The sequence below is a fragment of the Stegostoma tigrinum genome, unplaced genomic scaffold, assembly GCF_030684315.1.
Source record: "Stegostoma tigrinum isolate sSteTig4 unplaced genomic scaffold, sSteTig4.hap1 scaffold_88, whole genome shotgun sequence".
Classification (NCBI taxonomy): domain Eukaryota; kingdom Metazoa; phylum Chordata; class Chondrichthyes; order Orectolobiformes; family Stegostomatidae; genus Stegostoma; species Stegostoma tigrinum.
Genome location: NW_026728813.1, coordinates 1,049,041 through 1,072,491, shown reverse-complemented (window position 1 = coordinate 1,072,491; position 23,451 = coordinate 1,049,041). Strand labels below are relative to the sequence as shown.

Below are 23,451 nucleotides of genomic sequence, written 5' to 3'. Positions count from 1 at the left end.
GCCTAGACCCATCAGAATGCAGACCATTTTTTCAGGACCTTCTTCAACCTTCCCTGTTCGGAAGAAAACAAGCCAACCTTATCCAGATAAAACAGTGATGCTGCCTGGCCTGCAGTGTTCCTCCAGCTCCACGCTGTGTTATCTCAGACTCCAGCATTGACAGTTCCTGTTATCTCAAACTTATCCAGACTCTCCATCGAGTTAAAATGCTTCACTCCCTCAGAACATCCTGATGAATGTCCTCCACACATGCTCAAATGCAATCACCTCTTTTCTATAATGAAGAGACCATTAGAACATAGAGCATTACAGCGCAGTACAGGCCGTTCGGCCCTCGATGTTGTGCCGACCTGTCATGCCGATCTGAAGCCCATCTAACCTACACTATTCCATGTACGTCCATGTGCTCATCCAATGACGACTTAAATGTACCGAAAGTTGGCGAATCTCCTACCGTTGCAAGCAAAGCATTCCATTCCCTTCCTACTCTCTGAGTAAAGAAAGCGCAATGTCCAGTTTAGAATAACAAGCTCACAAGAGAGATGACCTGGTTTTAGATATCACTCGGGGCCACAGACTCAGAGACAAAGCAAGACGACTCTGCGATTTGATGTAGAAACTGCTGACACTCCGAAGCCTGCAGCCCTCCTCCAATTCTCAAGTCAGAAGTGTGTCAATGACGGTGCAGATCCAACAACACTGAAAACAATCTTGAGTCTAGGCCAAAGCAGCCCCTTGCTTGGCACCGTATCCATTCTCTCCACAGCCAACTCCAAGAGACAATAATGTGTCCCTGTACAAGATGCACTGCCACATTTTTTACCCACTATTCTGACACACACCTTTCCAGACTTAGAAAACTCATCTTCAAGGGCAAGGACATCAGACATGGTAGCACTAACCCCAGTAAAAATCACCTCCAAGCTACTCACAAACTTATTTGGAAATGAATGGTTGTTACTGAGTCAATCTTCGTAATCTCTTTTGGAACAGCATTGTGGGTCTCTGTACAGCAACATGAAGCTGTTCAAGAAGTCAGTTCATGCTGGACAATCAGCAACAGCTGTGTCTCATTAAAGAATAAATAAATCGGAAAGAAATCCATCTGAGAGTCACAGGCAAATGGGTACTTTTTTTGTTCACTCAGCAGATTGTGGGCTATTACCAATTTTGAAAATGACAAATGAAGCTTTTGTTTGGGTGGGTATTGACAGCAGCTGCCCCCAAAATAAAAAGAAAATGGGAACTGCAGATGCTGGAGAATCCAAGATAACAAAGTGTGGAGCTGGATGAACACAGCAGGCCAAGCAGCATCTGAGGAGCACAAAAGCTGACGTTTCGGGCCAAGACCCTTCATCATAGACGGGGATGGGGTGAGGGTTCTGGAATCAATAGGGAGAGAGGGGGAGGCGGACCGAAGATGGAGAGAAAAGAAGATAGGTGGAGAGAGTATAGGTTGGGAGGTAGGGAGGGGAGAGGTCAGTCCAGGGAAGACGGACAGGTCAAGGAGGTGGGATGAGGTTAGTAGGTAGATGGGGTTGCGGCTTGGGGTGGGAGGAAGGGATGGGTGAGAGGAAGAACAGGTTAGGGAGACAGAGACAGGTTGGACTGGTTTTGGGATGCAGTGGGTGGAGGGGAAGAGCTGGGCTGGTTGTGCGGTGCAGTGTGGGGAGGGGACGAACTGGGCTGGTTTTGGGATGCAGTGGGGGAAGGGGTGATTTTGAAAATGGTGAAGTCCACATTGATACCATTAGGCTGCAGGGTTCCCAGGAGGAATATGAGTTGCTGTTCCTGCAACCTTTGGGTGGCTGGCATCATTGTGGCACTGCAGGAGGCCCATGATGGACATGTCATCTAAAGAATGGGAGGGGGAGTGGAAATGGTTTGCGACTGGGAGGTGCAGTTGTTTGTTGCGAACTGAGCGGAGGTGTTCTGCAAAGCGGTCCCCAAGCCTCCGCTTGGTTTCCCCAATGTAGAGGAAGCCACACCGGGTACAGTGGATGCAGTATACCACATTGGCAGATGTGCAGGTGAACCTCTGCTTAATGTGGAATGTCATCTTGGGGCCTGGGATAGGGGTGAGGGAGGAGGTGTGGGGGCAAGTGTAGCATTTCCTGCGGTTGCAGGGGAAGGTGCCGGGTGTGGTGGGGTTGGAGGGCAGTGTGGAGCGAACAAGGGAGTCACGGAGAGAGTGGTCTCTCCGGAAGGCAGACAGGGGTGGGGATGGAAAAATGTCTTGGGTGGTGGGGTCGGATTGTAGATGGCAGAAGTGTCGGAGGATGATGCGTTGTATCCGGAGGTTGGTGGGGTGGTGTGTGAGAACGAGGGGGATCCTCTTTGGGCGGTTGTGGCGGGGGCGGGGTGTGAGGGATGTGTTGCGGGAAATACGGGAGACGCGGTCAAGGGCGTTCTCGATCACTGTGGGGGAAAGTTGCGGTCCTTGAAGAACTTGGACATCTGGGATGTGTGTGAGTGGAATGTCTTATCGTGGGAGCAGATGCGGCGAAGGCGAAGGAATTGGGAATATGGGATGGAATTTTTGCAGGAGGGTGGGTGGGAGGAGGTGTATTCTAGGTAGCTGTGGGAGTCGGTGGGCTTGAAATGGACATCAGTTACAAGCTGGTTGCCTGAGATGGAGACTGAGAGGTCCAGGAAGGTGAGGGATGTGCTGGAGATGGCCCAGGTGAACTGAAGGTTGGGGTGGAAGGTGTTGGTGAAGTGGATGAACTGTTTGAGCTCCTCTGGGGAGCAAGAGGCGGCGCCGATACACTCATCAATGTACCGGAGGAAGAGGTGGGGTTTGGGGCCTGTGTAGGTGGAAGAGGGGCTGTTCCACATAACCGACAAAGAGGCAGGCATAGCTGGGGCCCATGCGCGTGCCCATGGCCACCCCCTTAGTCTGTAGGAAGTGGGAGGAGTCAAAAGAGAAGTGTTGAGGGTGAGGACGAGTTTGGCTGGGCGGATTAGGGTGTCGGTGGAGGGGGACTGGTCGGGCCTGCGGGACCGGAAGAAGTGGAGGGCCTGGAGGCCATCTGCATGCGGAATGCAGGTGTATAGGGACTGGACGTCCATGGTGAAGATGAGGTGTTGGGGGCCAGGACATTGGAAGTCCTGGAGGAGGGGGAGGGAGTGGGTGGTGTCACAGACGTAGGTAGGGTGTTCCTGGACCACAGGGGAGAAAATGGAGTCCAGATAGGTGGAGGTGAGTTCGGTGGGGCAGGAACAGGCTGAGACGATGGGTCGACCAGGGCAGGCAGGTTTGTGGATGTTGGGAAGGAGATAGAAACGGGCCGTGCGGGGTTGGGGAACAATGAGGTTGGAGGCGGTGGGTGGGAGGTCCCCTGAGGTGATGAGGTCATGAACGGTGTTGGAGATGATGGTTTGGTGCTCGGGTGTGGGGTCATGATCGAGGGGGCGGTAGGAGGTGGTGTCAGAGAGTTGGCGTCTGCCCTCGGCGATGTAGAGGTCAGTGCGCCATACTACCACTGCGCCACCCTTGTCTGCGGGTTTGAGGGTGAGATTGGGGTGGGAGCGGAGGGCTGCCCGTTCTGCGGGGAAGAGGTTGGAGTGGGTGAGAGGGGTGGAGAGGTTGAGGCGGTTAATGTCTCGACGGCAGTTGGAGATGAAGAGGGCGAGGGAGCGTAGGAGGCCTGGGGGTGGTCTCCAGGAGGAGGACTTGTGTTGGAAGAGGGTGAAGGGGTCAGTGGAGGGAGGGTTAGGCTCCCGGTTGAAGAAGTAGGCGTGGAGGCGAAGACGGTGGAAAACCTGCTCTATGTCCAATCGTGACTGGTATTGGTTGATGTGTGGTTGTAGGGGGACAAAGGTGAGCCCCTTACTGAGGACTGACCGTTCGTCCTCAGTCAGTGGGAGGTCTGGGGAGACGGTGAACAGACGGCGGGGCCGGGTGTGGCTGTCTCCTCTGGGGCTGCTGGCTGTGGGCGGAGCGATGAGGTCGTCGACCGTGGGCGGGGTTCCGTCGGCCGTGGGCGGGGTTCCGTCAGCGTTTGGAGGATGGGGGAGGGCGGCAGCAGCTGCGGTGAGGGTGGTGTGTGAGGTGTTGTACCTGGAGGTGGAGGTGGTGACTGCGGCAGCGGTTCCGGAAGTGGTGCGGCCGGCGGAGGCGGATGTGACGTCATCGGTGGGGTCTCCGGCCGTGTCTTCATGGTCAATGGCGGCCGGGCAGGTACAGACTCGGGATTTGGGAGGCGCAGGAATCCTCTTGTGGGTGGCAGGGGCCCGTGAGTTGGTTGTACTTAGGATTTTTGGTGTCCAGTAAAGCTGAGTGGAACTGGGTGTTCAGTCTGTGGATCCTGCGGAGGATAAAAAACAGCAGGGGTCCTTAGCAGGTCTGGGAGAGGGAGGCTCTGAGCTGGGGCAGGCTGGATTGCAGTGTGTGGAGGTGCCGGCGCATGGCTGCGAGTCTCTGTTTCAGGAGTCGCAGGGAGAAACGCTTCTGAAGGGTCTGAATATTCTGGGTGTAGAGGTGATGTCAGCCTGTCTGCTGTGTTCATCTCCCTTCCCCCCCCCCCCAACCCCCCGTCCTGCTCCTTCCCCCCCCGCCCAACCCCCCGTCCTGCTCCTTCCCCCCCCCGCCCAACCCCCCGTCCTGCTCCTTCCCCCCCCCAACCCCCCGTCCTGCTCCTTCCCCCCCCCCAACCCCCCGTCCTGCTCCTTCCCCCCCCCCAACCCCCCGTCCTGCTCCTTCCCCCCCCCAACCCCCCGTCCTGCTCCTTCTCCCCCCCCCAACCCCCCGTCCTGCTCCTTCCCCCCCCCCAACCCCCCGTCCTGCTCCTTCCCCCCCCCCTGCTCCTTCCCCCCCCAACCCCCCGTCCTGCTCCTTCCCCCCCCCCGTCCTGCTCCTTCCCCCCCCCGTCCTGCTCCTTCCCCCCCCCAACCCCCCGTCCTGCTCCTTCCCCCCCCCCAACCCCCCGTCCTGCTCCTTCCCCCCCCCGTCCTGCTCCTTCCCCCCCCCGTCCTGCTCCTTCTCCCCCCCCCGTCCTGCTCCTTCTCCCCCCCCCCGTCCTGCTCCTTCTCCCCCCCCCGTCCTGCTCCTTCTCCCCCCCCCGTCCTGCTCCTTCTCCCCCCCCGTCCTGCTCCTTCTCCCCCCCCGTCCTGCTCCTTCTCCCCCCCCCGTCCTGCTCCTTCTCCCCCCCCCGTCCTGCTCCTTCTCCCCCCCCCCCGTCCTGCTCCTTTCCCCCCCCCGTCCTGCTCCTTCCCCCCCCCAACCCCCCGTCCTGCTCCTTCCCCCCCCCCCGCTCCTTCCCCCCCCCCAACCCCCCGTCCTGCTCCTTCCCCCCCCCCATCCTGCTCCTTCCCCCCCCAACCCCCCGTCCTGCTCCTTCCCCCCCCCCCCCAACCCCCCGTCCTGCTCCTTCCCCCCCCCGTCCTGCTCCTTCCCCCCCCCCCAACCCCCCGTCCTGCTCCTTCCCCCCCCCCCGTCCTGCTCCTTCCCCCCCCCCCGTCCTGCTCCTTCCCCCCCCCCCGTCCTGCTCCTTCCCCCCCCCCCCGTCCTGCTCCTTTTCCCCCCCCGTCCTGCTCCTTTTCCCCCCCCGTCCTGCTCCTTTTCCCCCCCCCGTCCTGCTCCTTTTCCCCCCCCCGTCCTGCTCCTTTTCCCCCCCCCGTCCTGCTCCTTTCCCCCCCCCCGTCCTGCTCCTTTCCCCCCCCCCGTCCTGCTCCTTTCCCCCCCCCCGTCCTGCTCCTTTCCCCCCCCCCGTCCTGCTCCTTTCCCCCCCCCCGTCCTGCTCCTTTTCCCCCCCCCCCGTCCTGCTCCTTTCCCCCCCCCCGTCCTGCTCCTTTCCCCCCCCCCGTCCTGCTCCTTTCCCCCCCCCCGTCCTGCTCCTTTCCCCCCCCCCGTCCTGCTCCTTTCCCCCCCCCCGTCCTGCTCCTTCCCCCCCCCCGTCCTGCTCCTTCCCCCCCCCGTCCTGCTCCTTCCCCCCCCCCCGTCCTGCTCCTTCCCCCCCCCCCGTCCTGCTCCTTCCCCCCCCCCCGTCCTGCTCCTTCCCCCCCCCCGTCCTGCTCCTTCCCCCCCCCCGTCCTGCTCCTTCCCCCCCCCCCGTCCTGCTCCTTCCCCCCCCCCCCCGTCCTGCTCCTTCCCCCCCCCCGTCCTGCTCCTTCCCCCCCCCCGTCCTGCTCCTTCCCCCCCCCGTCCTGCTCCTTCCCCCCCCCCGTCCTGCTCCTTCCCCCCCCCCGTCCTGCTCCTTCCCCCCCCCCGTCCTGCTCCTTCCCCCCCCCGTCCTGCTCCTTCCCCCCCCCGTCCTGCTCCTTCTCCCCCCCCTCGTCCTGCTCCTTTTCCCCCCCCCTCGTCCTGCTCCTTTTCCCCCCCCCTCGTCCTGCTCCTTTTTCCCCCCCCCTCGTCCTGCTCCTTTTTCCCCCCCCCTCGTCCTGCTCCTTTTTCCCCCCCCTCGTCCTGCTCCTTTTTCCCCCCCCTCGTCCTGCTCCTTTTTCCCCCCCCCTCGTCCTGCTCCTTTTTCCCCCCCCCCCTCGTCCTGCTCCTTTCCCCCCCCCCACGTCCTGCTCCTTTTCCCCCCCCCCCTCGTCCTGCTCCTTTTCCCCCCCCCCCTCGTCCTGCTCCTTTTCCCCCCCCCCTCGTCCTGCTCCTTTCCCCCCCCCCTCGTCCTGCTCCTTCCCCCCCCCCTGCCTCCTCCAGCCATCTGTTCCTCCATCCAGCCATCCGTTCCTCCATCCCTCCAGCCATCCGTTCCTCATAATTGGGCTTAGCCAGCAACATCCACATCCCGTGAATATAAAAAGAATCCTCCAGGCGACCTGTGCCAATTGGATTCACAGTTTATTGTAACATCTTTCTTACAAGATCCGATTACCTCTTGGTCTATAGACTGGATGCTCTCCTGGACTGTATCTTCTGTCAGGGGATGCATGAATCTGAAACTGTCACAGCTGTGACGACTTTCCTTTGGTGTTCATATTTCTATCCAAACTGATTGTATATTTTGCCTGGGAGCCAGTTAGCTCAGTTGGCTGGTTTGTAATTCAGAATGATACCAACAGCATGGAATACGACACTGTCTGAAGTTGCAATGAAGGAGTCTCGTTCTCAACCTGTCTCCTCATCTGAGGTTGGCAACCTTCAATTTAAACCACCTCCAGTTATCTCTCTGTCGACTGTGAGAGCAGTCCTGTGGTCCCGTCTGGGACTATAGTGACTTTGAATCTGCAAACCAAGATAATTTCTCACCAATGTATTGATCTCATCTTCGACTCAATACAAAAAACCAAAAAAAGAAACCCAATGAGATGAATTTTGGATCAGTAATTATACATGGCATAATTGGACAAAAAATGCACTATTGTTAAAATAATTAGCAATTCAACCAGAAAGGCCACTAATGTGAATCCTGGATCTGTGTATCATTTGAAATGAGTCAATTGTATAGTTTTAGTATTTGACCACAAGATGGAGAATTCTGTTCAGGTGATGTTGTAGGTAGAAAGATGATAGAAATGTTTGGAGAGATATGGGCCAAGCACAGGCAGGTGGAACTAGTTCAGTTTGGGATTGTGATCAGCATAGACTGGTTGGACCAAAGGATCTTTTTTCATGCTGTACGACTGTATGAAACTCAAGCTTAATTGTTCGAAACTCACATTCAGACATATCTAACCTTTATCATAATGTTACAGAAAGATAGCGACTTTTTCCCTCAGAATTGTAGACTCTTTAATTTTACATCTTCAAAGACATTTAGCAGGGAAAGCATGGATTATAGAGTGAGTTGAGTAGGTTGGTTCATTATTAATTCTGAACTAAATTTGATTTATTTTAGACAATATCAGGTGAAGACGTGCGTGATTTCAGCAAGGTGCTGAAAAACAAGTTCAGATCAAAGAAACACTTTGCCAAATATACTCGCTTGAGTTATTTACTAGTACAAACAGTTCTAGAAGGCGAGAACCTTGAGAGGTAAGTTTATTGATGTGAGATTTACTAACGTATCAGTGCTCATTTGAGAGTTGACAAATATTGCAGCATGATTCGTTCTGCAGCTTTGCAGGAGAGTGAGGTTGTCCATTTGCGCATATGTCAGAAGTACACAATACAAAAACAAGGGGGGCTCAACTGATATCATTGGACCTCTCGCCTTCAAAACAGTGTAGTTACTCAGAGTACATCTGCTGATGACTGGGCCCCTGCAGTCCTCTCCCGCTGACAGGGACTGGCCCCCGCGGCCCTGTCCCGCTGACAGCGATTTCCCCCACAGCCCTGACCCGCTCACAGGGACTGTCCCCCGCAGCCCGGACCCGCTCACAGGGACTGTCCCCTGCAGCCCTGTCCCGCTCAAAGCTCTTTGCCACCGCACCCCTGTCCCGCTGACAGCTCTTTGCCACCGCACCCCTGACCCGCTCACAGGGACTGTCCCCCGCAGCCCTGACCCGCTGACAGGGACTGTCCCCCGCAGCCCTGACCCGCTGACAGGGACTGTCCCCCGCAGCCCTGACCCGCTGACAGGGACTGTCCCCCGCAGCCCGGACCCGCTGACAGGGACTGTCCCCCGCAGCCCGGACCCGCTGACAGGGACTGTCCCCCGCAGCCCGGACCCGCTGACAGGGACTGTCCCCCGCAGCCCGGACCCGCTGACAGGGACTGTCCCCCGCAGCCCGGACCCGCTGACAGGGACTGTCCCCCGCAGCCCGGACCCGCTGACAGGGACTGTCCCCCGCAGCCCGGACCCGCTGACAGGGACTGTCCCCCGCAGCCCGGACCCGCTGACAGGGACTGTCCCCCGCAGCCCGGACCCGCTGACAGGGACTGTCCCCCGCAGCCCGGACCCGCTGACAGGGACTGTCCCCCGCAGCCCGGACCCGCTGACAGGGACTGTCCCCCGCAGCCCGGACCCGCTGACAGGGACTGTCCCCCGCGGCCCGGACCCGCTGACGGGGACTGTCCCCCGCGGCCCGGACCCGCTGACGGGGACTGTCCCCCGCGGCCCGGACCCGCTCGCGGGGACCGTCCCCCGCGGCCCGGACCCGCTCGCGGGGACCGTCCCCCGCGGCCCGGACCCGCTCGCGGGGACCGGCCCCCGCGGCCCGGACCCGCTCGCGGGGACCGGCCCCCGCGGCCCCGACCCGCTCGCGGGGACCGGCCCCCGCGGCCCCGACCCGCTCGCGGGGACCGGCCCCCGCGGCCCCGACCCGCTCGCGGGCACCGGCCCCCGCGGCCCCGACCCGCTCGCGGGTTTAGTCCTGAGAATGTGCTTCGTTTTCAGAGTGACCATCTGAAACAGCGTCTCATTGAAATGGGGTCAGAATTGCTGGAATACTACATGGAATCGTGACAGATTGTCGGACTGTCCGTGGGTCAGATCTGAGGTAGTGCATCAGCGGTGGATGGTCAGTCTTGAGGGAGTTCAGAGGATCAACGAAGAGGGAATGCCTCAATGCAATGGCGACAGAACTGAGAGAGGGCCACAGGATTAGAGATATGCCACATGATTGGAGATGGTAGGAAGTGCCTCATTGTCAGCAGGTCCGTTTTGTGGCCGGTCGCCATAGCTGGAGAGTCAGTTCTGAGGCAGTGCGTCTTTGTCAGAGGGTCTGTACTGAAGCAGTGCCTCATTATTCAAGAGGGTTTGGTGTGAGGCAGTGTCTGATTGGTGCAAGGTCAGCCCTAAGGGAGTGCCTCTTTGTCAGAGGGTCAGTACTGAGTTAGCGACTCATTGTGAGGAGTTCAGAATTGAGGGACTGCCACGTGATGAGAGGGTCAAAACGGAGGTATTGTGGCTGTATCTGACAGTCCGAAGGGAGTGCCATTGTTAGAAGGTCAGTTCTGAGAAACTGCCTCCGTTTAATGGCATCAGCATTGAAGCGAACCACGTGACAAGCCGATAAAAACTAAGTTATTGCAGTAGCATCAGAGGGCCGGATCTGGAGGAGTGCATTATTTTCAGAGGTAAATACTGAGGCACAGCCTCAGTGTAAGGGGGTCAAAATTAAGGGAGTGCCACACAATTACAGGGCATTCCGGAAGTATTACAGCACTGTGTGCGGCGCAGAATCGATGGAGTGCATCATTGTTATACAGCCACGAGTGAGGCAGCGCCTCATTGTAATGGATCAGAATAGGGTCAGTACTGAGAGTCAGTACAGAGGTAGTGCAGAACTGTGGAGGTGTCAGAACTGAGGGAGAGCACCATTGTCAGCTGGTCAAAAGTGCCCCATTGTCGTAAGATCAGAACTGAGGGTGTGCCGCACAATGAGAGGGTCAATATAGAAGAAGTGACTCTTTGTCAGTGTTAATACTGAAGTATGACCTCATCTTGAGGGGATCAGGCTTCAGAGAATGCCTTGTTGTCAGAGGGTCGGCACTGCAGCAGGGCTATGTTGTAAGGGGGGTCAGAATTGAAGGAGTGCCACCCATTTTAGAAGGTCAGTGCAGAGGTAATCTAGCACTGTCAGAGGTAAGTCCTGATGGAGTGCCTCATTGTCATTGGATCAGTTTTCAGGCAGTACCTCTTTGGCAGAGCGTCAGTACTGACGCAGTGCCTGATTGTAATGGGATCAGAATTCAAGGAGTGCCACTGCCTCACTGAGGTACTGCAGCTCTATCAGAGGGTCAGTGGCCTATTGTCAGAGGGTCTGTTTGAGCCAGTGCCTACTTGGCAGAGTGTCAGCAATTAGGGAGTTTGCCTTTATCAGAGGGTCAGCACTAGAGAGTGCATTTGTAGCAGAGTGTCAATACTCAGCCTTGTCCGCCCAACTCCAACACCAGCACCTCCACATCATCCGCCCACCCTGAGGACTGACCCTCGACCTGAGAATGAGCTACTGCCTCACACTGGACTGACCAACAATGAGACACTATCCCTCCAGACCCCCTGACAAAGAAGCAGTGCCTCAGTACTGACCGTCAGGCAAGGAAGGCTCTCTGTCAGTACTGACCCTCTCACAAGGAGACACTGCCTCAGATCATGACCCTCTGACAATAATGCACGCCCACAGTTCAGATTCTATGACGCTGTTGCAGTACCTCAGTACTGAGTCTCTGTTAATGTGGCACTGCTTCAATTCTGACCCTTCTATAATGAGGCACTGCCTCAGTATCGACAGTCTGACAATAGTTCACTCCCACTATTCTGATGCTCTGACAGTGCTGCTATACCTCAGTACTCACTAATTAACAATGAGGGTTAGCGTGAGAGGGTGGCGAGGGTTAGGGTTTGGGTTCGGACCGAGGCTAGGGGTTAGGTGTGAGGATTGGACAAGGTTTTGGATGAGGGTAGAGTTAGGGTGAGGGATGAGACTTGTGTTAGGGTGACTAATGAGGTTAAGTTTGGAGTTCGGGGTAGGGCTCGGGAGAGGTTTTGGGTTAAGGCTGAGGTTAGGCTTAGGGCTCAGTCTATGGTTAGGGTTAGAGCTCAGACCACATTTAGGTTTGGGGCTGAGGCTTCTGCTTAGGGTGAGTGTTAGGCCTGAGGCTAGGCTTAGGCCTGAAGCCGCGGTTAGGTTTGGGGTTGGACTGATTAGACCCACTCTGACCCATTACAATGAGGTACTGCCACAGAACTGACTCTCTGTCGATAAAGAACATGAGATGCTGTCAGCTTGTCCAATCAGAGGTCCAATATTAAGGAAATAGTGCACTGTTGGAGGGTTGATAAATATAATATAATATAAAGGGAGTGCTGCACTGTCAGCGGGTTAATGACGTGGGAGTGCCGAAATAGCACAGAATCAGACCTGAGAGAGTGCTGCACGTTCAGAGAGTTAGTACTGAGGGAGTGCGAAAATGTCAGAGGATTGATATCAAGAGGCACCGCCGAAGGATCAGTAGCGCAGTACTGTCCGAAGGCCAATATTGAGAGAGTTCTGCTGCGTCAGTGGGGGTCGATATTACAGAATTGCGACACTGTCAGTGTATCAATGTCAGACGGTCAGTTCTGAGGGAGGGCTACGCTGTTGTAGGGTCAATATTGAGTGTGTGCGCGACACTCAGATGATCACTTTGTTGGAGTTCTGCTCTGTAACGGAGTGCCACACTGGCAGCGGGTTAATATTAAGGGAGTGCTGCACTGTCACAGGATCAATATTAGGGGTGTGCTGCACGAACAGAGGGTCAGTGTTGATTGAATGCTTGACTGTTGCAGAGCCAGGACTGAGGGAACCCTGCATCGTTACGGTGTCATCATTGAGGGAGTGCTGCACTGTTGAAAGGCCGATAGTAAGGGAGTGTGACACTGTCAGAGTGTCATTACCAAAGGTGGGCTACAGTATCAAAGGGTGAGTAATGAGGGAATGCTGCGCTGTCGGAGGGTCAGCACTGAGGTGGGCTGTACTGTTAGATCGTCAATATAAATAATAATGTTAGGGGAGTGCTGCATTGTGAGTTGGTCCATATGAAGGGAACGCTGAAACTGTCAGTGATGCTCAGGGTGTGCAACACTGTCAGAGGGAGTGATGTACTCTGAGTGTCAGCACGGAGGCTGACCTTCACTGTAATTGTGTCAGAATTAAAAGACCGGTCAGAGGATATAAACTGAGGCATTTCAGAGCCATCAGAAGGTCGAAACTGAGGTGTTTCAGATCAGTTTGAGGGTGCCTCATTTGAATGTGGTCAGAATTGAGCAAGTGCTTCATTGTCAGAGGCTCAGAACCAAGTGAGTGCCTCGTTATCAGACACTGTCCTAAAGAGGGCCTTGTTGTTCGTGGCTGTGTTGTAAGGCAATTCCTCATTGCTGCCGGATCAGCCTTGAGAGTGTGCCAGTCTGGAAGGAGTGCCTAAAAACTGAGGGAGTGCTGCACAATTAGAGATTCAGCGCTGAGTAAGTGCCTCATTGTCACAGAGTTAGTTCTGAGGCAGGGTCACATTGCCTTCGGGTCAATTCTGAGGGTGTATTAGGAGCAGACTGTAAATACTGAGTCAGTACCTCAGTGCATTGGATTCAGAGTTGATGGAGTACAAGATGATTAGAAGTTCAGTCCTGAAGTATTGCAGCTCTGTCAGAGGGTCAGAACTGAGGGGGCAGTGCTTTACTGTCAGCGGATCAGTTCTGCGGTAGTACCTCATTGCTGGAGGATCAGATGTGGACGAGTGTCACATTGTCAGAAGGCCAGTTCTGAATAAGTGACTTTTTGTCAGAAGGCCAATACTCAGTCAGTGGCTCATTTTGAGCAGATCAGAATTGAGGGTTTGCAACACTTTTTGAGATTCAGTCTGGAGACATTACTGCTACACGCCTGAATTGAGGGAGTGCTGCAAGATTGGAGGGTGAAAATAAACCTGAAAACAGTGACCCCTTTCAATAACCTGTAAAACACAGGGATGACTGTAAATAATCCCTAAAACGCAGAGGCCTTTGTAGGAGTGCCTCAGTGTAATGTTTTCAGAATTGAGGGAGTGCCACGTGATTACAGATTCACTGCTGATGGAGTAGCTCATTGTCACAGGGTCAGTTCTGAGGCAGGGCTGCTTTGCTGGAGGGTCACTTCTGAGTGAGTGTATTAGTATCAGCCCCATGTTGGAGGGCCTGTACTTTTCCAGGAAGACAGTTAGAATAATCTTTAATTATAAACTAATCTGAAATACTGTTTGACTTGTTCAGGTTACAATACATCCTGAGTCACCTACAGAATATGCACTTGCTCTCCCTGTGTCTCTGGGTAAGCAAAGGTAGTTTCTTTCAGACTACTCTCAGAAATAAAGTGCTGCGCTGGTGGTCAGTATTGAAGGAATGCTCCATTGTTGGAGGATCAGTACTGAGGGAGTGCTGGACTGTCACAGGGCCAAGATTATGAGTGTGCTGTGCTTTCAGAAGGTCACAAGCAAACAAGCACTGCCAGACATAAAAAACAAAAGAACTGCGGATGCTGTAAGTCGGGAACAAAAAGAAAGTTGCCGGAAAATCTCAGCAGGCCTGGCAGCATCTGTGCAGGAGAAAACAGATTCAACGTTTCGAGTCCATTGACCCTTCCTCAGAAGTGGGGATCTTCCTCAGAACAGTTCTGAGGAAGGGTCACTGGACCCGAAATGTTAGCTCTGTTTTTGCCTCCACAGATGCTGCCAGACCTGCTGAGCTTTTCCAGCACTGCCAGACAACTGACGCTCTGATTGTGAAACACTCCCTCAGTACTGACCCTCCAACACTGCGTACTCTCTGATGACTGATTCTCTGACGGTGCATCTCTGCCACAGTATTAACCCTCCGTCATACTGGTGTTCTCTCAGCAATAACACTCTGAGAATGCCATGCTCCCTTACCATTGACACTCTGGCCGTGGGACACCACTTCAAATTTAACCCTTCAGCAGTGCAGCACACACTCATCATTGCCTCTCTGATATTGCAGTGCTGCCTTCATACTGACCCTTTCACAGTGCAGGACACAGTAATATTGAACATCTTAAAGTGCCGCTCTCCCTCAGTGCTGACCCCCCTCTCATTTCTGACCCATTCAGTGTAGCATACCCTTTATTCTGAACCCCTCAGTGCAGCACTCCCTCAACGCTGACCTGCTTCAGTGCTGACCCCCTTCAGTCCTGATCCCCCTCAGAACAGCACTCCCGCAGTGCTGACCCCACACTGTGCTGCACTCCCTCAGAGCTCACCCACTTATAGCTGACGACCCCCTCACTTCAGCACTCCTTGATCACCTGGTCGTGCATCACTCCCTTTCTCCGACCCCTCGGACGGTGCAGCACTACGTCAGCGCTGACCCGCCAACAAGATAATGTCAGAGAGATGTTCTCCCATCACATTGACCCTCTGAGACTGGAGCATTTACTAATGTTGGCCCTCTCACAGTGAAGCACTCCGTTTAGTCGCTCTGACAGGCCGCATGCCTTTTATTACAGGTCTTTTCACAACGCACTGCCCCGTCATCATTGATTCTCTGACAGTGCAGCCCTCTGTTAATATTGAATTTGTGACAGTGCACAACTCCATTAATATTTGCCCTCTGATAGTGCAGCTCTTCCTCAGTCCTGACTCTCTGACAATGCAGCAGTCCCCTAATTACTGTCAGAGGGTCGATACTGAGAGAATGCTGCGCTGTCAGAGTCAGCTGCCCGCAGTCCTATCAGACATTCAGTATTGAAGGTATGGGAGAGGGTGAGTGTCAGTGAATTCTGCACTGCAACAGGGCCAACAGTGGTGTCCCATGGCCAGAGTGTCCATGGTAAGGAAGAACTGCAATGTCAGTAGGTAACAGGGTCAGGACTGAGGTCAGAATTGAGACAGCACTGCAGGATTAGAGAGTCAGTGTTGTGGCTGAGGAGCACTCTGAGGTCCAGTACTGAGGGAAAGCTTCATGATCAATGGGTCAGTTCTAAAGCTGTGCTGCTTTGTCAGAGGGCCATACTAATGCAGTGCCTCATTGTAATGGGATAAGAGTTGAGGGAATGTCGCACATGCATCACTAGCTCATCATTGACTGTCTAACAGTGCAGCACACTCTTAGTATTGACCTTCCAACAGTGGAGAGCTCCCGCAGTGACGACACTGATCATGCAACACTCCCTCAGTACTGACTGTCCAACAACGCGGTGCTTCCTCAAGAATGACCCTCCGAGAGTGGAGCACACCCTTATTATTGATCGTCAGATAGTGCAGTACTTCCTTCATATTGGATCCCCCTCGGTGCAAACTCGCCCCTCATGGCTGAAACCCCCTTCATGGAGCACTTCCCCAGTGCTGACACCATCCCAGTGCTGAGCACCCCTCAGTGCAGCACTCCCTCAGTGCTAACACCCCATCACTGCCTCAGTGCTGACCACCTCTTGATGCTAACCCGACCTCAGTGCAGCACTCCCTCAGTGTTGACCCTGCTCAGTGCAGCACTCTTTCGATGCTGTCCCTGCTCAGTGCAACACTCTCTCATTCTTTTCACCCACACCGCCCTCAGTGTCAACCCCACAATGAGGCACCGCATTAGTATGGCCCTCTGACAAAGTCGCACAGCCTCAGAACTGACCCATTGACAATGAATCTTTCCCTGTGTACTGACCCTCAGAGTACTACTGTACCACAGCACTGACACTCGAATCCTGTCGCACTGCCTTGATTCTGTCTCCTTGACAAGGAGTGCGGTGTCAGAATTGAAAGTGGTCAGCACTGAGGGGGTACTGCACTGTGGGTTGTTAGCACTGAGGGGGACTCAGCACAGTGGGAGAGCTGCACTAAGCGGGGATGTGCACTCAGTGGCCGGTCAACAATGAGGGAGTGCAGCACTGTAGTGGTTCAGCTTACGGGAGGTCAGCACTCGGGGTGGGGGGGGTTCAGCACTGAGTGCAGCTCAGCACTGAATAGGGGTCCGGCCGGGGGGGGAGTTCTTTACTACGGGAGTGCTGCACTGAGGGAGGGCCAGTTTTCAGGGAGCACTGCACTGTCAGAGCATCAATAAGAAGGGTCTGCTATGTTCTCATTGGGTCAATATTGAAGGAATTCTGCATTATCAGAGTGTTAAAATTCAGGGAATGCAACAATTTCAGAAAGATGATGTTGATGCGGTGGGGGGTGGGGCGCGGGAGCATAAGGTGGTGATGGGAAAGTGGTAAGTCATGCGACACCACTGAAGGGTCAGCACTGAGAGAAAGTCACCCTCTCAGAGGGTCAATATTAAGGGAGAGCTTCACTGTCAGGAGGTCAATCTTCAGACAGTGCTCCAGGACTGAGGCTCAATATTAAGTGACTGCAATACTGTCAGAGGGTCAATGATGAGCACGTGCTGAAGTGTTGCAGAGTAAGTACTGAGGGAGTACTGCATTGTCAGTGTCATCAATGAGTGAGCTCCACACTGTCGGAAGGCCAATTTTTAGCAAGTGCTGCACTGTCAGAGTGTCACTACTGAGGGAGAACTGCACTGTCAGAACAGTGAGTCATCACAGAGCACTGCACTGTCAGAGGGTCAATATTAATGGTCTGCTACACAGAGTTGGGTTAGCAATGAGGGAGTGCTACACTGAGTGGAGTCAGTACGAAGGGAAACTGCCCTCTCAGAGGGTCAACAGTAAGAGTGTGCCAGCGGTTCAGTGCTGGGGAATTACAGCACTGAGAGACGGTCAGCAGTCCCTCAGTCCTGACTCTCTGACAGATTAGCCACTCCCAGAGATTCGGTACTCTGTCATAACTAGCCGCCTGGCAACAAGGTACAAACTCAGAACTGACCCTCTGGCCATTATGCCCTCTCTCTGTTTTGACATTTTAAACATGAGGGTCTTCCCTTAATCATGGGGATTTTCAGCACTTCCTCAGTACTCCTGGCCCCCTGACAGTGTTGCACGACCTCAAACTGACCATATTAAAATGAGGCATCATCTCAATTTGATCCTTTGACAATGATGCACTCCCTCAGCACTGACCCTCTAACAATAAGGCACTCCATCAGTCGTGACCCTCTGCTGATAGTGCTGCAGGACCTCAGTACTGATCCTCTGATTGTGCGATTCCCTCAATTCGTATCCCATTACAATGAGGCACTGCATTCGTATGGCCCTCCGACGAAGTAGCACAGCCTCAGAAGTGATCCATTGACAATGAAGCTTTCCCTCGGTACTGACCCTCTGAGTGCTACTCGACCACAGCAGTGACACTCTAATCCTGCATAACTGTCTCAATTCTGACCTCAATCCTGACCCTCTGATTGTGAGGCACTCGGTTCTGACCCTGTTACATTGACATTGCAGTAGTTCCTCATTGTTGACCCTCTTGCAGTGCAGAATTCGCTGACGCTCACGCACTCCCAATGCGGCATACCTTTAATACTGAACATCTGATAGGACTGCAGTGAGCTGACTCTGACAGTGCAGCATTCTCTCAGTATTGACCCTCTGACAGTATTTCGGGGAGTGCTGCACTGTCAGAGAGTCAGAACTGAGAAAGAGCTGCACTGTCAGTGGGCAAATATTCATGGATTGCTTGGGTCAATTTTAATGGAGTTGTGCAGTGTGACACATTCAATATTAAGAGAGTACTGCACTGTCAGAGGGTCAATGATGGGAGAGTGCTGTGCTGTTGGAAGGTGTGTACTGAAAGGGAGCCGCCCTGCCAGAGGGCCTATATTAAGGCAGTGCAGCATTGTGAGAGGGTCGATATTTAGTGCATGCTCCTGTCTCAGAGGGTCAATTTGATGGGACAACATGCCTCTGAAACTAACTTGTTGGAGTGCTGCACCGCCTGAGGGTTCGTCTGAAGGGAGTGATGCCCTGTCAGATGATGAGCTTTCCCTCATCTTTAACCGTCTGACAGTGCAGCACTCCCATAATATTAACCCGCTACCAGTGTGGCAGTTGCTTACAATTGAACTTCTGACAGTGCACAAGTCCAACAAAATGATCCTCTTGAGTGTCGCACACACTCAATATTGGCCCTCCAACAGTGCAGCACTCCCTCAGGACTGACCATCTGACATTGATACGTGGATCGTGTAGCAATCCTGTAATATTGACCCACTGACACAGCAGAACTCCCTCAATATTGTTTTTCTGACAGTATTGCACTACTGATCCTTCGGCAGTGCCCCTTGATATCAATCTTTTCACATTAGACCACTCCCTCAGCACTAACTCTCTGAATGTGCAGCACTTCTCAGGACTGATTCTGTGATATTTCAGCACTCCCACATCATTAACCCTCTGACAGTGCAGCCCTCCCTTTATATCAACCCTCCAACAGTGCACTGTTTCCTTAATATTGGACCTCTGATTGTGTGATACTCCCTCAGTGCGAAACTCTGACAATACAGCACTCTCTCTGAAATAACTCTCTGATTAAGCACTTCCTCTGTGCTAACCCTCTGAAAATGGAGCTTTCTCTCATTACTGACCCTTTGCAGTGCCGCACTGCCTCAGTACTCACTCACCACAAGTGCAGCACTCCATTAAGAGTGATCCTCTGACAGTGTGGCACTCCCCTAATATTGGTCCACTGACTGTGTGGCACTCCCTTAATACTGACCTGCTCGCGGTGCATCACTGCTCTAATATCAAACCTGCAGCTCTATCAGAGGGTCTGTCCTGAGCAAGTGCCCCATCGTCAGCATGTCAATTCTGAGGCAGTGCCTCTATATCAGTGAGTCAACATTGAGGTAGCTCCTGACGGTCAGAATTACAGGAGTGCCTCATATTTAGAGGGTCATTAACTGAGGGACAGCCTCATGATCAGCGGGTCAGTCTTTACGGACTGCCTTATAGCCAGTGTGTCAGTTCTGAGGCAGTGCCCTCAATGTAACAGATTTAGAAATGGTGTTGGGGGCACATGATTAGAAGGTCAGTAGTAAGCTATTGGAACTTTGTCAGAGGGTCAGTACTCAGCGAGTGCCTCATTGACATGGGGTCCATACAGAGGGTTTGCACTGAGGGAATGCTTCCTTGTCAGAGATTCAGAAGTGAGAAAGTGCCTCATTGTCAGAGGCTCATTCCTGAGGCAGTGCCTCATTGTCAGAGTGACATAATCAGATAGCACTCCCTCAATTCTAAACCTTAATACTGACCCTCTGACAATGAAGCACTGCCTCAGGACTGACCCTATGATAATGAAGTGTTCCTCAGGATTGAACCATTGACGATGTGACTCTCCATTCGTGTTGACCTTCTGATAATGGGGTTCTCCTGAAGTACTGACCCTCTGACGGTTGTGCACTGCCTCAGTACTGACCCTCTAAATATCTGCCACTCGGTCAATTCTGACCTCCTTACGATGAGGCATTACCTCAATACTGACTGGGGTGCAGGTCTCTTGCACAGAGTCTGTTGTCCCTGCAACGAAGGGAAGGTGGTATAGGAGGAGAGTGTTAGTCATTGGGGACTGAATAGTTAGAGGGACAGATAGAAGGCTTGTTTGGAACCGAAGAGACTCACGATTGGTGCGTCGCCTCCAGGTGCTAGGGTCCGTGTTATCTCGGATAGTGTCTTTGGGGTCCTGAAGGGAGAGGGTGACAAGCCCCAAGCCATGGTCCACATAGGTACCAACGACATAGGTAGAAAGAGGAATAGGGACGTCAGGCAGGATTTCAGGGAGCTCCGCTGGAAGCTGAGAGCTCAAACAAACGGAGTGGTTATCTCTGGTTTGTTACCCGTGCCAAGTGATTGCGAGGCAAAGAACAGGGAGAGATTTCAGCTGAACACGTGGCTGCAGGGAAGCTGCAGGTGGGAGGGCTTCAGGTACATGGACAATTGGGGCTCATTCTGGGGAAGGTGGGACCTCTACAAACAGGACGGTATCCACTTGAACCAGAGGGGCACTAATATCCTGGGCGGGAAATTAGCTAGTGCTGTTCGGGTGGGTTTAAACTAGCTTAGCAAGGGGATGGGAAACTGTGGTGTAGTTTCAGTACACAGGAGAAAGAGAATAGAGAGGACATGGACAGGATCTCAGTGTCCCAGGAGTGTGCTGGCAAACAGCAAGCTGAATTGAAGTGTGTCTACTTCACTGCCAGGAGTATCCGGAATAAGCGAGGTGAGCTTGCAGCATGGATAGGTACCTGGGGCTTCGATGTTGTGGCCATTACGGAGACATGGATAGAGCAGGGTCAGGAATGGATGTTGCAGGTTCCAGGGTTCAGATCTTTGAGTAAGATCAGGTAAGGTGGGAAAAAAGGGGGAGGTGTGGCTTTGTTTGTCGAGGACAGTATAACGGAGGCTGAAAAAACTTTTGAGGAGGACTGGTCTACTGAGGTGGGATGGGCTGATGTCAGAAACAGGAGAGGAGAGGCCACGCTGCTGGGCGTTTTTTAATGGGCCTCTGCCAAGTTCCAGGGATCTGAAGGAGAGGATTGGTAAAACGATTCTGGGCAGGAGTGAAAGGAACAGGGTGGTCATTATGGGAGACTTTAACTTCCTAAACATTGACTGGAAATGCTGTAACTCTCGTACGTCGGATGGATGAGTTTTCGTCCAATGCACGCAGGAGCGTTTCCCGACACGGTACGTCGAAGGGCCGACAAGAGGGGAGGCCACACTGGATCTGGTACTTGACAGTGAACCAGGCCAGGTGTTTGATTTAGTGGTAGATGAGCACTTTGGAGAGAGTGACCATAATTCGGTTACGTTTAGTTTAGCGATGGAGTGGGAGAGGAACATGCCACAGGGCAAGACTTACAGATGGGGGAAGGCAATTATAATGGGCAAGGCTTAGGAGGCAAAGAATGGGGTAGGAAAATGCAGGGGATGGGGACAATCGAAATGGGGAGCTGGTTTAAGTAACAGATATTGCGTGTCCTTGATAGGTACGTCCCTGTCAGGCAGGGGTCAGTGATAAGGTAGGGGAACCGTGGTTTACGAAAGAAATTGTATCTCGTGATAAGCAGAAGAGCGAGGTTTATGTGATGCTGAGATGAGATGGATCAGTTGATGCGATGGAGAATTACAGATGAGCAAGAAAGGATTTAAAGAGAGAGTTAAGAAGAGCACGGAGGGGGTCCTGAGCAGTCATTCGCAGGTAGAATAGAGGAGAACCGTAAAGTTTTCTCAAGGTATGTGAGGAATATAAGGATGACTGGGGTAGGAATAGGGCCAATCAAAGACAGAAGTGGGAAGTTGTGTGTGGACCGGGTAGAGATCGGAGAGGTGCTAAATGAATATTTCTCATCTGTTTTCACTGAGGAAGAGGAGAATATCATCGAGGAGACGACTGAGATACGTGCTATTAGACTTGAAAGGATTCAGGTTAGTAAGGAGGAGATGTTATCAATTCTAGAAGGTGTGAAGCTAGATAAATCCCCTGGGCCTGAGAGGATTTTTCCGAGAATTCTCTGGAAAGCTCGGGAGGAGGTGGCGGAGCCCTTGGCTTTGATCTTTGAGTCCTCATTGTCTGCAGGTTTAACACCAGAGGACTGGAGGATTGCAAATGTTGTGCCCTTGTTCAAGAAGGGCAGTAGAGATGAGCCAGGCAATTACAGCCAGTGAGCCTTACGTCTGTTGCAGGAAAAGTTTTGGAAAGGGTTATAAGAGATAGGGTTTATAATCATCTCGGAAGCAACAATTTGATTGGAGATAGTCAACATGGATTTGTCAAGGGCAGGTCGTGTCTCACAAACCTCATGGAGATTTTGAGGAGGTGACCAAGCATGTGGATGAGAGAAGGCCAGTTGACGTAGTGTACATGGACTTGAGTAAAGCCTTTGATAAGGTTCCACATGGAAGGCTATTGGAGAAAATACGGAGCCATGTGATTGAGGGAGATTTAGCAGTTTGGATTAGAAACTGGCTTTCGGTAAAAAGGCAACCAGTGGTGTTTGATGGAAAATATTCAGCCTGGAGTCCGGTTACTCGTGGTGTGCCTCAAGGATCTGTTTTTGGCCCACTGCTGTTTGTCATTTTTATAAATGACTTGGACGCAGGCATAGGTGGATGGGTTAGTAAGTTTGCAAATGACACTAAAGTTGGTGGAGTGGTGGACAATGTGGAAGAATGTCGCATGTTGCAGGGAGACTTGGATAAAGTGCAAAATTGGGCGGAAAGGTGGCAAATGGAGTTCAATGTGAGGTGATTCGCTTTGGGAGGAATAATAGGAAGGTACAATACTGGGCCAATGGAAAGATTCTTGGTAGTGCGGATGTGCAGAGGGACCTTGGCGTCCATGTGCATAGATCTCTGAAAGTTGCCACCCATGTTGATAGTGCTGTGAAGAAGGCATACGGTGTGTTAGACTTTATTGGTAGAGGGATTGAGTTCCAGAGCCGTGATGTCATGCTGCAACTGCACAAAACGCTCGTGCGACCTGTTCTGGTCGCTCCATTGCGGGACGAATTCGGAAGCATTGGAAAAGGAGCAGAGGAGATTTACCAGGATGTTGCCTGGTCTGGAGTGAAGGTCTTATGAGAGAAGGCTGAGCGACTCGAGTCTGTCCTCATTGGAGAGAAGAAGGCTAAGAGGGCCTTTAATAGAAACATACAAGACGATCAGAGAAAGATGAGTCAGGGTGGACGGTGAGAGTCTTTTTCCTAGGATGATGATGTTGGCTTGTACGAGGGGGCTCAGCTACAAATTGAGGGGTGATGGATTGAAGACAGATGTCAGAGGCAGGTTCTTTACCCAGAGAGTGGTAAGGGCGTGGAATGCCCTGCCTGCCAATGCAGTTAACTCAGCCACATTCAGGGCATTTGAACAGCCCTTGGATAAGCATACAGATGATGATGGGATAGTGTGAGGGAACGGGCTTAGATTAGTTCACAGGTTGGCGCAACATGGAGGGCCGAAGGACCTGTTCTGCACTGTATTTTTCTATGTTCGCAGATGACACTAAAATGAGTGAGAGAGTAAAGTCTGAAGAGGACAATGAAAATCTGCGGAAGGATGCAGAAAGTTTAAGTGAATGGACAAGGGTCTAGCAGATGGAGTCCAATGATGGTAGATGTGAGGGTATCCATTTTGGTAGCAATTATGGAAAAATGGAGTCTTGCTTAAATGGTGAAAAATTGTAGCATGCTGCTCCGCAGAGTGAGCTGGGCAGCCTTGTGTCTGAATCAGGTAGTTTGCAGATGCGGCTGGTAATTGAGACAGCAA

General features: G+C 53.1%; 1 protein-coding gene across 2 annotated transcripts in view; it reads left to right on the top strand.

Annotated features, from left to right (window-relative positions):
- Positions 1-23,451, top strand: part of LOC132209342 (uncharacterized) — a 76,436-nt gene that overhangs the window by 34,939 nt on the left and 18,046 nt on the right. For both annotated transcript variants that reach the window (XM_059644462.1, XM_059644463.1), the window contains one exon: positions 7,785-7,921. In XM_059644462.1, the coding sequence (XP_059500445.1) occupies positions 7,785-7,921 (137 nt within the window). The remainder of the gene's footprint in view (positions 1-7,784; positions 7,922-23,451) is intronic.